The sequence below is a fragment of the Dromiciops gliroides genome, chromosome 3, assembly GCF_019393635.1.
Source record: "Dromiciops gliroides isolate mDroGli1 chromosome 3, mDroGli1.pri, whole genome shotgun sequence".
NCBI lineage: Eukaryota > Metazoa > Chordata > Mammalia > Microbiotheria > Microbiotheriidae > Dromiciops > Dromiciops gliroides.
In genome coordinates this window covers 11,868,194-11,883,091 of record NC_057863.1, presented here as the reverse complement: position 1 = coordinate 11,883,091, position 14,898 = coordinate 11,868,194, and the positions used below count along the sequence as shown (strand labels likewise).

The following is a 14,898-nucleotide window of genomic DNA, read 5'->3' as shown; positions in this document are numbered from 1 at the left end:
CTAAGGTCTAGAGACGGGGAGAGCCCAGCTCAAGGTCTCACAAATAGGATTGAGTTGTTGATATATTGAAGCTGGCTGACAAACAAACCCAAAATAACATTTGTTTTTCCCCCCTAGACTTTGTTGCCAGGAGGGAGAAGGATGGGGGCAGGGGGCAGTGAAGACTGAAAGCCAAACTCTGCCCAGCATTTGCCCAGGATGCCATTCACTCTGCCAGGGTGAAAGCTCATTTTGGAAATGCCAGAAAATCCCACCCCCTTGGGAACTGGGAGGCAGGTGGGGGAGGGGCTTGACTTGGCATAAAAGGAAGGGAAAACCAAGGGGAGAAGGGAAATCCTGAAGGTGAGAGCAGAGCCAGGAGTCTAGCAGTCCAAAGATCCTCAAGCAGCAGTTAGCATAGCCTGAGGTGAGTCCTGAGCAAACATACTCTGGGAGTGGGAGGCAGAGTCTATCCCGTAAGGATGCCCAGTGCTAAAGACTTCTGGGGCTGGTGCCTGTATCTGGGAAATGGGACAATATACAGCACAGAGCAGGGCTTTGGCCTCTGGGGCCCCTGAAAGGAGCTTGATTTTTATCACATCATTGCACTCATGTAAAGTCTCAAACTTGGGGTCAGAAAGACCTGGGTTTGAATCCCATTAGGTCAATTGGGCAACTCACTGAGCCTGCTTCAGTTTCCACATGGAAAGGGGAGTGTTGCCTGTAGTACCTACCTTGAGGGCTTGTTGTGAAGATCAGATGAGATAATGTTTGTAAAGTGGAGACACTAACAAGAAATGTAAGGGAGTGTCTCCCAACCCACCTCACCTTTCTTCCCCACCTCCATCCATCAGTGTAAGGACAGGATGTAGTTTTAACGGTACAGACATGGTGTTCTGCAGCCCCCAAGATCTGTTTATGATCTCTTTATGCACCTCTTTGATTGGGTCGAGAAGTTAACAGCCACTGACTAACCCCAAAGATTATTTGAGTAGGGGCTGCCCCCAGCAGAATTCATTATTTTAGATGAGGAAGGTAACTTTACCTTCCCTAAACCTGAGAACCTCCTGCTTCTCAGGGACTATTTTCCTACTCTGTAAAACAAGGGAGTTGAACTACATGGCCTCTGAGGCTTCCAGCTATTTGGGGAATCATACAAACTAAAATTCAGTACTGATCAATTTAAAGGTAACCTTTTATATGGTATGTTGCTATAACCTGTATGAGATTCCTACTTAATTATAAAATAATGTAAAATCTTCTTAGAATGTTCAAAATATTTTTTTAAAGAGGGAAAGACAAATAAGGGAAGTCTGGGATATGGTTGTGTAGGTAAAGTGAAGTGGGCTGGTCTGAGTAATGGGTTTGCAAGATTAGGAGAAAGAAATAAAAGCTGGAGGGAAAAATCTAGCTTCAGATGGTTTAAGCATATTGAAAGGGTGTAAGGAAGTTTGATTTTGTTTTGAGTAGAAAGATTGAGAATAGCAATTTTGTAGCTTGATTTGAAAGCCAATAGACAAGTTGCAGGGAGCTATCATCAATACGGATTATGCCACATATTCTAAACCCCTTTCATTCCATGTGGCAGTTTCTATTATAGAGGAAAGGAGCAATTGCCTAACTGTTGCCTGATTGTACTAGGATTTATTATAGTTAAAATTTGTTACATACTGCCACTTTTAAAATCTTTTGTAGCAGAATAGCTGAAAACCAGGAAATATGAAATGCTTGGAATAAATGGTTTTTATGTGAAATCATATTAAGATGATTGAAATTATCAGTTGAGGGTCTATATGATATCATTTGGAAAATAGATCCAGGTGTCATTGAATTAATTCTGGTCTCATTTTAACCGAAATGTATCATTATTATGCTGTATCAAGAAATTTGTGTAGTTTTAAGCCTTACCTCAGTTACATGATTTGTAATGTGTAAAAGTGCCTAGCAGTTTAATTGTTTATTATATTAGAGATATTGTTAGAATGTGAATTCTTAAATTCTTTTGCATTATGGATTTAATTGTTAAAAGACTTGTAATAGTAATAATGGTTTTCTATAAAGTGGGCACAGCAGGAACCTTTAAAAATATCCTCATCTATATTTTAAAACTTTAAAATCTATCTGTATGCTCAGTAAAGTACAGTGAGTTGGTTTTAGTTGAGCTAGAAATTTCAAAGCAAAGAATTTCAGCCTTTGTCTTCAGTATCCAACTAGTAAAGTTAGATAGTCAAGTACTTAATCTCATCTAACCACCTTTTAGGATAAATTTCTGGGAAGACATTAAATCTAATGCTACATCAATATTGGATATGGTAAAAATATCAGCTGTGTGCTTATTATGCAAAATCTTAAATGTCTCCTGGTGCGATTCAATTGAGAGTTTTAAAATTGACTCCTTTTCGTCCTGTGTGTTTAACTCAAAGGTGTCTGCCTATGGAAACAGCCACACTCTGTCAGTGAACAGTAAGCCAAATTCCTTAGGTCCCTTTGCCTGGGCTAGAAGAAAAGTGGCAGGCTAAGTACATTTTGAATTAACCTCAGCTTGTTATCTGACAAGTTTCAAAGGAGGGCAGGAGGTTTTAGCTCATTGAGAAAGTAGGAAACAAATTTGCACCTAGATAGGAAATTGTCATCAGATGTCTTTAACAAAAGTATTATATGAATTTAGGAATGGTAATCTTTTTCTTTTACAATGCAAAGTATTAGTCTATAGACATTAAAATGTTATCATTAGCTATTATAAACCTACAGTTGATTTGATTTAAGCCAAAATCTGCTCCAAAGGATATAATGTGGTCTGAATGTGTGTTCTTCTATCAAAATTATTATGGTAAATTAGGACTTAATATTAAATATATTTGTTATTTGGCATTAAGAAATCTACTAGCTATATAGTCCCAAGAAAGTTCTATCTGTCTCAGTTTACTTTTCTGTAAGGGGATAACAATAGAGCTTGCCTCCCATGGTTGTTCTGAGGATCACATGATTGTGAGGTGCTTGGCATAGGGCAAATGTTATTTAAATGATTTTCTGTGAAAGTGTAGAGCAAGTGTACATTCACCTATCAGCTATGGTGCTATTGATTTGTTTGTTTGTTTTTTGCCATAGCTGATACAATTGTTTACCAAATTATACACCATAAGAAAATTTAGAAACAGAACAATACCTCAAACAGGATTAGTTTTTTTTAAATAGAACCAATCAATTACCAATCGGGTGATCTTAAGTTAGGTGAATGTACACTTCCTCTACACTTTCACAGAAAATCATTTGCTATTAGATTAAGAATTGTACTGTTAAACAACAATGAGAGAGTTAATGCTTTAGGAATCTGTTATCACATTCTCTCAAACCTACAGACCCAGGTGTCCTAAAACACTGCAAGGACTTATAAACTTCTAAGTTTTTCCTGTATTTAAGGAAGTTCACCTAAAATCATCACTTCTAAAAATTATGAAATTGGTATCTAAGCTATTTGGAGTTATAGTTTTAATCTAATATTGACATAGATATTTTTACAAGGGAAAATAGGTAATTATAAAAAGGAAATACCTTGTAAAATCTTCCTTGTTAATCTAAAAATATTCTTAGGATTATCTCTTTATAAATCCTTACAGTCACCAATACAAAAGGTTTTTCTGTGTGGTGAAGTGGGAGTGAAAATTTCAAGGCTACTTTTAGGATAGAGTGAATTTCATCTAAGGTTATTTGTGGAGGTTATATACATCTCAAAACAATTCAATATTAACAAATTCCACCACGGTTAAAAGATTAATTTTGCCTTAAAAGGTGAATGTGAAATTCCCTTAAGGAGGGATATAAGTATAAATGTCAATCTTTTTCTAGGGGTTTAAGTAAACTGTCTCACACTCACTATGTGGTATTCTGGAATGTAATTGATTTTCTGGATTACTAGTGATATGATTAAAGGCAAAGGAAAGAAAAAATACTGAGCAAGAATTTAAAGGCCTGGTAAACTTTATGATGTTGATATAGCTAGTTTAATTGGATATTTTCCATTTTTGGTTTAGAAGTAACTGAATTTTCTCCCCATTGCCAACACCATTTGATGAAAGGGGGATGGTAACTAAGAACTTATTTGTTATAATACTTTTAGGATCTATTTAGGCTTCAGACATTTTTTTTTACACCAACTCAATCTTGATAAATTTCAATTTTACAGATTTATTTCTTTTGCTTTGAGGTTGAAGAGATATTTGTCATTCTAGTAATTTACTGAATGAAAGTTAGTGGTTATTCCTTTTAACATCAGGATAAATTTTAAGATTTTTTTTTAAGAAGGGAAAATGCTTTTAGGAAGTATTTACATTAAAAACAAACAAAAACAAACCAAAAACAACCTTCGGGTGTATGTTGAGGTAAAAGATCTTTTGTAAGTTTTGGAAGGCACATTGCATTTTTTCTGTTAGTTTATGTATTGCAATAGTTTGAGGCTGATGACAATTATGTACAAACCTACTGTGATTAGATTTTATTGTCAGCAGGGAAAGCTTTTTCTGGAACCCTAAAGATTCCTTTGAGGTTTCCTGTATCTTTGGATTGTCCTTGATTGGGCTCTTTAACAGACATTAGTAGCTTAATGGAAGCAACATCTGAGATCTGAGGTTAGTATCAGCAGGAGAGACATTAATCGAATCAGGTGATTGGGTCTATAGAAAAAAAAAACATGTCCATAAGGACTCTCTTAAGCCTAGGTTGACAGGACTGTTATCAAGTGGTGCTGCCTACAACCAGTGCTCCTGGGGATTCAGTCCTGGATACATATCTCACACTTCCAAAAGGGCTGCTGAACTGGTTTGGACTGCCCAGCCCCGTGGGAATCTTTGGCTCTGGCTCACCCAAGGACCTAAGTGGAGGACAGCTGCCTCAGACAGCTTACCCCAGGAGTCAGAGGATGAGAAGTAACCAACAGTTAGAGGAGACTGCATTTTCAAGACCCCAGACAAGGGCTGAGTATACCTTGCATCCCAAGGACTTGGCCCTATCTGTGTGTGCCCTATCCTCCTTGTCAGGTCACTTTGTGATGCTTAACCTTATTGTTGATTTCTCCTACAGGTGGGATTGGTTTTGGTATCAGGTGTTGTTATTTGTGGGGTCTTTCTTCACAGCTTGCTCTGCTCACCATTTGACAATGCTCAGTCCTTCTCATGTCACTCCACACCCACTCAGACCCCCTAGTTGGGAGGGCTGTAACCCTCCTGAACCTATCCTCCTTCTGGCTTTGCATGACTACTGACTCTCACACAGAGGCCTGGCCAGCCCACTCTGATTTTTGGACCCTTTCACAGACTTTCCATGTCTTACAGGACCTCCCTTTTGGACTGGCATATGTGCCCTAGTTCACTTTCCCATCATCATATTATCTCCTTGATTCCACACTTTTCCCCAAACCCTCTTTTGAAGTAGCCACACTAGAACATAACAAGCATGCTGTTCCTCTACCTATGCTTCTGTTTGCCTTCCTAGGAATAGCTGGGTAGGGAGCAGCTTCTGCTGCTGCCTTGGTTCATGGAAGAGACAACCTCCTTAAAAAGCAAGTGGACTCCCTTGCCCGGGTAGTGCTCCAGAACCGAAGGGCCCTGGATGCTCTGTTAGCAGCACGAGGTAGAGTCTGTGCTTTTCGAAATGAGGAGTGTTGTTTTATGTAAACCAGTCTCAACAAATAGCTCCCAGTACCCACCTTCACAGCACAAATTGTCATACCAATGAGGAAGAAGAGCTGCCAGAAATGGAGTTGTGCATCAATGAGTGGTCCATATTGATAATCCTCCCTCCCTCTCTCTCTCTCTCTCTCTCTCTCTCTCTCTCTCTCTCTCTCTCTCTCTCTCTCTCTCTCTCTCTCTCTCTCTTTCTCTCAGCAATGAGGGTTAAGCGACTTGCCCAGGGTCACACAACTAGTAAGTGTCAAGTGCCTGAGGCTGGATTTGAACTCAGGTCCTCCTGAATCCAGAGTTGGTGCTTTATCTACTGTGCCACCTACCTGTCCCAAGACCCATTCTTTTTTTTTTTGTGGGGCAATGGGGGTCAAGTGACTTGCCCAGGGTCACACAGCTAGTAAGTGTCAAGTGTCTGAGGCCAGATTTGAACTCAGGTATTCCTGAATCCAGGGCCAGTGCTCTATCCACTGCGCCACCTAGCTGCCCCCCAAGACCCATTCTTAAGAAAAGATCCAGCAAGCCCCCTTATTTATAATTATTTAACATCACATCAAAGGGCAGATAGGTGGCACAGTAGATATAGAATGCTAGGATTGTGGTTAGAAACCTGAATTCAAATCTGGCCTCAGACATTTACTAGCTGTGTGACCCTGGGCAAGTCACTTAACCCTGTTTGCCTCAGTTTTCTCACCTATAAAATGAGCTGGAGAAGGAAATGGCAAAACCAGTCCTGTATCTTTGCCAAGAAAGCCCCAAATGGGATCACAAAGAGATGGACAGGACTGAACAACCGAAGATTACATCATGAAGCCTTCCTTACCAGTTTTGAAATCTGGCATTTGGCATTGCCCTTTTCCCCATTGCCTGTATTTAAAAGAAATATGTCAATAAACAGTCAAAAAATATTTATTAAGCACTTACTGTGTGCCAGGCACTGTGCCAAGTGTTGAAAATACATATATTGTGTGTGGGGGGGGTATGTATGTATATATACATGTATTTGTGTATAGCCTGAAAGATGAGAGGACAGGAGGAGAGAGAAAGGGAGAAATGAGAGGGGAGTCAAGGAGGAGGGGAAATGAAGAAAGGGGGAAGGGAGAAGTGTGATGGGAAGGGAAGGGAAAGGGATCTGAGGGGGAAAGTAATAAGCCTAGATTTTTGTCTGTCCTAGGTGGGAGGAGATAGGGCATCCTGGAAAGAGTATTGGAGTCAAATGCTGGCTCCCACAATGACTATCTGGGTGACCACAGGCAAGGGATAGCTTCCCTGAGCGTCACATTCCAGCCTCCCTCTGGACTGGAGGAAGGAATGTGCTTTCTAAGCTCCAGTGCGGTCCAGCCAGGAGGCATGGCAACATCCTTAGGGTCTTTAGAGAGCCACTTGGACACCTCTAATTGGTAGGGACTTACCCTGAGGGGGCAACAAGCAACAGCTTAGCTAGACATCAAATTTTATATATATATATATATATATATATACACACATATATACACACACATACATAATACATGTATATATACATATATATACATGTATGTATGTATGTATATAGATAGATAGATATCTGTTTATTCCTTGGACAACCCGTTTGAGTAGATGAAGGACAATGTGGTTCTTGTTTAAAGGATCTGCCTTTGTATTTTGACAGCACACTCTCCCATTCTCAGGAGCATCTGGAATGGAGGTGGGTTCGGAGGTCACAGTCGTCAGAAGCAGTCAGGTGGTGACAAATGATGCCATTATCCCAGCAGATGTTGTCATCACCAATGGCCAAATCACTGATATTCTGCCCATTGGAAGCAGAGTCCAGAGCCAGGGGGAGAAGGCAAGTATGAGGGCAGCCTGGCCCAGCCCAGGATGTCCTGGGGTGTTTGGGTTTGTGGGCGGGTGGGCAAGGACAAGTTTGTACTCCAGAAACATTTGCAGGCATCTGTCTACCCTCTGGCCTTTGTCAAGCAAATAGGGACTACTCAGATTTTTGAATAAGAGAGTAAACATTTTCAAGGGGACACCCTTATCTGCAGGTCAAAACTGTTTGCTCAGATATGCAGGACCAAAGGGTCAGACTATTCCCTAAGGATTCCTGCCATTGACCCTCCACTTTGCCCAAGCAGCCCAACTGATCTGGCCTATCTATCCACCTGCACAACTCTCCAGGAGGCTCCCTCTCCCTTTCCAGGTCCCTTAAGCAAAACAGGCTCAACTGCCTGATCATGCACCCCCATGGGCAGCCCCCCTCACACAGCTCACATGCCACATTTCACCCACTGCAGTGTGTGGATAGGAATCACCCTCCCTTGCCCTACCTCATCCCACGGTGCCCATGTAAACAGAGACACATTCACTTAGGGGAGAGATCTCCTTTATTGTGTATGGGTTTAGAGGTGTTGGGTGTCAAACAGCTGATCATCTTTGGGCGTTTCTGTGCATTAGCCACTACACTAGACTGGACTCACTTTGCTTGGCCCCATAGGACGAGACATGAGGAATAGTTAGTACGAGCTGCAAAGAGACACATGTAGATTCAGGGTCAGGAAAAAACCTTCCCACCAGTTGGAGTTGTCCATGAGTGGAACAGGCTGCCCTGGGAGGTAGTGGGTGACCCCTTATTGGAGATCTTTAAGCAAAAGAGAGAGAGTGCCTGGCTAGATATAGTATAGAAAGGTTGCCTGTCCCCAGTGTCTACAATAGTGCTGGCACACAGTAGGCACTTGATTGGTTGACAGGCTGATGGATACTTTTGAACTCAGATGTTAGGATTCTAATCTACTTCTAATGCCAGGGAGAGATTGAGTGTACTATTTTGGCTGTATTTTTTTCCTAATAAGCATTTTTATTTAAAGTTTTGAGTTCAAAATTTTGTCCGTCTCTCCCTCCCTTCTCTCCTCCCTCCCTGAGGCGGTAAGCAATTAGATATAGGTTATACATGTGCCATTGTGTAAAATATTTTCATATTAGTCATTTTGTATAAGAAGACTCAAATAAAAGAAAAAAATGAAAGAAAATGAAAATATCATGCTTCAGTCTGTGTTCAATCAATATCAGTTCTTTCTCTGGAGGTGGATAGCATGCTTCATCATTAGTCCTTTAGGATTGTCTTGGATCATCATATTGCTGAGAATAGTTAAGTCATTCACAGTTCTTCATCAAACAATATTGCTATTACTGTGTACAATGTTCCCCTGGTTCTGCTCACTTCACTTTGCATCAATTCATGTGAGTCTTTCACAGTTTTTCTGAAATCATCCTGCTTGTCATTTCTTAGAGCACAATAATGTCCCATAACCATCATATACCACAGCTTGTTCAGCCATTCCCCAATTGAAGGGCATCCCTTTTGTTTCCAATTCTTAGCCATTTGTATATCTTCATAATCCTTAATTGGACATTGTAGCAGAATGGAAAAAAAATCACTTACCCAGCTACTCTCTGTTAATTATTTGCTATTTATCTTGTAAATACCTTGCTTTGTATATATTTATGTGCTGTCTCCCCCAGTGACTGGAAGCTTCTTGAGAGCAGGAACCACCTTGCCTCTTTTTGTATCTCCACTGCTTAGCACAGTACCTGGCACATAGTAGGTGCTTAATAAATGTTTATTGATTGATTAATAGCTACATACAGACCCCCACTTAATTCCTTCTCAAAATGAGCATTGCTTAGACATGGAACAAGAATTCTCTAAGCAAAGCCTACAGTCACCAAGGCAAATCTCTCTTTAGGACACCAAGGTCTCTCTTAGGATGCCTGACCTCAACACACAGTTGTGTACTTAAACAATGGCAGTTGTTATTGATGGACATGACTCAGACATTACCAGGTTTATGCCAACCATAGGCAAGTCAGGTTCACAAGTCAGACTGAGCCAAATTAGAGTTTTATCTCATGTCGGCTTATAGGTCTGACCTAGTTAAGTTCACTTTGGTCGTATTATATTGGTATGGGCTGTTACTGAGCTCTCTGTCCAAAACAAGTTATCACAGAGCTAGCTATTGGGGCCTAATGGGGCAGCTTAGCTCTTGTTTCATGTTTGCCTTTTGTCAAGAAGAATGATCTTTGGACTGAAAACCACGTAACGAAACATAACAAAATGACCAATAGACAGTTGATAGACTAGACAAAGAGAGTAGAGAAGCATCCAGTTCTGCTCAAGTCACCTGGTCCAGCTCACCTCTGGCCTTGGGTGCTGAGAAACCTGGGAGGGGTTAATTATGAAGCCATACTTGGCCATCTTTGAAAAGTCATGGAAAAGAGGGGAGGTGCCACAGGTTGGAGAAGGGAAGGTGCTGTCCCAATTTTCAGGAGATGGAGTCCTCATACTATAGATAGGCCTGTGAACTTGATGTTGATTTCTGGCAAAATTCTAGAAGCTATTATTAAAAGGGTGGTTGATGAAACTCTAAAAAAGAAAATAGTGACCACCAGGAGCTAGCTGGGCTTTATCAAGACCAAATCATGCCAAATGAACTTTATGTCATTTTGGGACAGGGAAACTGACTTGGCAGATCAGGAGGATGTTATCAAGTTTACCTGTATTTCAGCCAAGCTTTTGACAAAGTCTTTCATGCCATTCCAATGGAAAAGTTGGAGACCTGTAGTCCAGATGATAGGTCAAATGTGTGGATTTGGGACTGATAGAATGGCCAGACTCAAAGAGTAGTCATTCATGGTTTAATGACTCCTTGAAAGGAGGTTTCCGGTGCCTTGATTGCCCCCTGTGCTCATCCCTGGGCTGTTCGGCTTTATTGCCAATGGCTTGCTTGAAGACCATAGTTTAAGTATGCCTTTCAGATTTGTGGATGGAACCAAGTGGGAAGAATAGTGGGATGATAAAGTCCAGATCCAAACAGATCCTAAGAGACTAGAGAACTGGGCTGACTTGAATAAGATGAAAGCAATCAATCAGCCAACACTGATTTCTTTAAAGACCTATTATGTTCCAGGAACTGGGCAAAAGGCATAAATGTAAAGACACAATCACATGCTAAAAATCACCTTCACAAGTGCAAGATGAGGATTGTGGTTATCCAGGAGTTCATTAGGAAAAGGGGATTTAGAAGACCACAAGCTGAAAGTGAGTCTACGATATTATGTGGCAAACAAAACAAACAAAATAGCCAATGCTATCTTGGACTGTGTTATAAGAGGCATCGCCTGGGATGTGCTGGTAAATAATTAATTACCGGCTCTCCTCTCAATGTACACAGGACACCAAAGTTTATTCTGTATTGTTTGAAGTTTAATCTCTGTCTCCATCGCTTTCCTAAATCTTGACAATCAGCAAACTATAAATCAAGTCCTGATTTGCAGTTTGCTGATGGACAAGCTTTCCATGATCATACTTGAAAATTTAACAACTGGCTTTTGGAGCCAGTATGAGCTGGCTCTAGCACACCCTGGCTGGAACTTCCAGGAATAAGAAGATGATTGTCCCACTGCCCTCTGCCCTGGTTAGACCTCATTGAGAGAACGAGCTTTAGTTCAGGGCACCAGAGTTTAGGAAGGTCACTGATTAGCTGGGTAATTTCCTGACACAGGTATATGTAGAGCCCTTTTAGGTGAGCAAAGCACTTTTTTCTTTGGGTGAGGCAATTGGGGTTAAGTGACTTGCCCAGGGTCACACAGCTAGTTAAGTGTCAAGTGTCTGAGTCCGGATTTGAACTCAGGTCCTCCTGAATCCAGGGCCGGTGCTCTATCCACTGCACCACCTAGCTGCCCCAGCAAAGCACTTTAAATACATTCTCTCTTTTGAGCCTCTCAGCAAGAGGTATTATTGCCCCATTTTAAAGGGTCACACAGCTAGAAAGGGTCTTTTTGCAGGATTTGAACTTGGGTCTTCCTAACTTTTATGTTCAATGTTCTCTAGGCATAGTGTCCAGGACAGGAAGGTGAGATTTCCTTTGTTCTCTGCTTTGATTAGATCACAGCTAGACTAGAGCTGGAACCGACTGTGAAGGTCACTTGGTTAAAGTCCTTCTTTCCACAAATAAGAAAGCTGGGAGGCAATGAGACTTGCCCAGGGAGTTACTGTCAGGATTTGGCTTAGGACCTGGGGGTCCTTTCCACTATAGCCACTACCCCCAACCCCCCAAGTCTTCATTTGAAAAGAAAATGGGCCTCCAATGTGACTTGGAGTGCAGAGGCATTTTTATAAAATGCTTCTAGAGCATTCTCTTCCACATTGAATGAGACAATGTGTGGCTAGCACCTTGGAAATGTGAAAGGACTGTGAAAGTGCCAGGTTTTGTTGTTAGCATGACCTGTTCACCAAACCATAAGGTAAGAAATTGGTCTGGAGTCAGAATTACCCTCTACTACAAGAGCCAATTCTCAACTGGACAATGTCCTACGGTCGTTTCTAGGCTTCAGCCTTGGATGGAGAGGCAGCTCTGGGGTGGTGGGGAGAACAGAGTGGAGGAATGGGTATGAATAAAACATTAAAACCAAACACAGAAGATATCAGAAGGAAGTTCCAAAGGGGGCAGAGACAAGGAAGACTGTTAGAACAGCTGTGTTAAACTTAATATATAATGAAAAGCAAGCAGTTCATGATTGAGATCCAAGGTTTCATAGATAATCCTTTTTCTGTTGTTATTTGTACATTGAAATATTAATGATTGTTTAAATTCATAATAAAGATTTTTGGGGAAAGGGGATAAACAAAAAATAATATTAAAATTGGGGGCAGACAGTTTGGATTTGAGTTGTGGGTCTTTCATTTCTATCTTTGTGATCTTGGTTGAACATGTCAAGTTCCCTCCTTGGTCAAATGAAAGGATTGGACCAGATGCCATCTCGCTCATGTGCCAGCTCTAAAACCAGGGTCCTCTAATCTCCCCATGGTATCTACAGTTAGCTCGAAAGTATATCAACATCCTTCAAACAAAATCAATATGAATTGAATTTTTGTTGCAAGGCTTGGCAGCATCATATATATTTGTGTGTGCAGGAGTGTATGTGAGTGTGTATATGTACATGCCCAGTCCTGGGTGTGTGCTCTATTTAGGGAATAGTAGTAATGAAATTACAATTAGATCAAAGTAGGTCAAAGAAACCCCCCAAAACAAAGTTAAATTATTATTGTTTTTTGAGTTTCAGGATCTCCTCTCTTTTCCCCACCAAGGAAAGTTTCTGGAAGTCTTTATGAATTTGGCCCCTGCTATCCAGTGGGGCTCCATCACTGCCCAGAGGACAGTTTCTTTCTGGTCTGTACTTGGGCAGATTAGGACCAGCCACAGCCTATTTTTGCTTCTGGAAATACTGCCTAGGGCCAGGCATGCTGGGGATTTGCTATATGCCCAAAGGGGTTTGCCTGATCCTTTCCCCACTGCCCCCCCTCCACTTCCAAAGTGCATCCACAAATTGGCCACTTTCTTGAATTCCTTTAAGGAGATCATTGCACAGATGTCATTCTAGCCCCCGAGATTCTGACCATTCCTCCCCTGTGCTCCAAATTCAGTGCCCTTTCCTCAGGTTCATGGTTTTTTCTTCTCATGACATCAGTTGTCCTTAATGTAATACATTCAGTGCTAAGGCTCATCCCTCCATTTTCCTTTCTCTTTTTTCTTTCTTTTTAAAATTTTTTTTCCTTTCTTTTCCATCTCTCTCCAGGTGCTCGATGTTGGTGACTTGGTGGTCATGCCTGGCATTGTAGACTCTCATGTGCACATCAATGAACCAGGACGCACAGCCTGGGAGGGATTCCACTCGGCCACCAGGGCTGCAGCTGCTGGAGGCATCACCACTCTGGTGGACATGCCACTGTACGGTACCCTGGACATTGGGGAGGATGCTGGGAAAGGGGGTTGGGGGATGGTGCAAGCATTATTTAACGGAGAGGAGATTGGGGTTTAGAAACAAGTGTTATTTTTTACTTTCTTTCATTTTTTTCTTTTGAGTCTTCTTATACAAAATGACTAATATGGAAATGTTTTATTTAATTGCACATAACCTATATCTGATTGCTTACCACCTCAGAGAGGGGGCCATCTAGGGAGGTAAGGAGGGATAGAATTTGGAACTCAAAACTTTAAATAAAAATGTTTATTTTTTAAAAAGAAAAGAAATGGGTGAAGGGGTCTACTGGCTGAAGCATGACCCTAAAGACTCCCACAAACAACTTGTAGGAATACACAGTCTACCTACTCTTATTGCGTTTGCCAACATTTAATAGTTTTATGTCATTTCAAAATTCATTTACACAGACTTAGAGCTAGAAGGGACCTTGGGCATCATTTAATCAAATCTACATTTTACAGATAAGGAATCTGAAATAATAATTATGATGATAAGTAGCATTTGTATCATACTTATGTGTTAAATGTTATCTATATGTTGATATACGTTGCCTTGTTCTATCTCACATAGTAAATTTCAATAACTTGCCCAGTCCTAAAAGCAGTGGATAACACAGCCAGGATTTGAACCCAGGTGCTCAGATTCCACATCTTGAGCTCTATCTATTGCACCATACTGCCTCTCTTGTAGAAGGGCAGCATGATGTGGGAGACAGAGGGATATGACTTAGAATCAATATGCTCTGAACCTTACAAGCTGGGGGATCATATGCGAATCCCTTTAGTTGCCCAAGTTTTAGTTGCCTCATCTCTAAGATGACAGGGTTAGACTAAAGGACCTCGGAGGTCCCTTCCAGATTTACATCAATGATCCCAAGTCACCTAAGTTCTCTGAGTCTCAGTTCCCTCATCTGTAAAACAGAAATAAATGGGTACCTCATGGGGTTGTGAGGTCCAAGTAACCAGAGTTTCCAAGTCAACAGACATTTATTATGCATCTACTCTATGCCACGCACCATGCTCACCAGTGGCACACCTGTGTCACTATAAAGGGTCTCTTCGATGGGAGGTTTGCCATCATTGCTTATGCATCATATTTGACTGGAGGAGATTAGGTCATGGTTGATGGTCACAAGTATCTCCAGGATCCAGATGACTGAGGCGATCACATTGGCACCAGGCTTTGGGGGTGGTGGGTGCTGGGACCCTAGAGGTGCTACAGTGGAGAAAACCTTGAGTCTAGAATGGGAGGAACTGGGTTCCAACCTCCACCCTGATGCTTATTACCCATGTGAGCCCAGGCTGAACCTCCAAGGCCCTTAGTGGCCTCGTGTATAAGCTGAGGAGGTTGGACAAGATGGACTTCAAAGACCACCTTTCTAGGATCTCCATGACAGGATGTCCCCCATGACCATCAGCTGTTAGTGAATGACAGGTCCACACAC

At 41.4% G+C, this 14,898-nt stretch overlaps 1 protein-coding gene across 4 annotated transcripts in view; it reads left to right on the top strand.

Moving 5' to 3' along the window:
• Positions 1-254: 254 nt before the first annotated feature.
• The window catches only part of LOC122746943 (allantoinase, mitochondrial-like), a 34,829-nt gene continuing 20,185 nt past the window's right edge, over positions 255-14,898 (top strand). The window contains exons 1-4 of one of the 4 annotated variants that reach the window (XM_043993070.1): positions 322-406; positions 5,467-5,604; positions 7,325-7,482; positions 13,269-13,420. In XM_043993070.1, coding sequence (XP_043849005.1) covers positions 7,336-7,482; positions 13,269-13,420 — 299 coding nt within the window. In that variant the 5' untranslated portion in view covers positions 322-406; positions 5,467-5,604; positions 7,325-7,335. Of the gene's footprint in view, positions 407-5,466; positions 5,605-7,305; positions 7,483-13,268; positions 13,421-14,898 lie in introns of all 4 variants that reach the window. The other 3 variants (XM_043993069.1, XM_043993067.1, XM_043993068.1) reach the window with 3 other exon arrangements.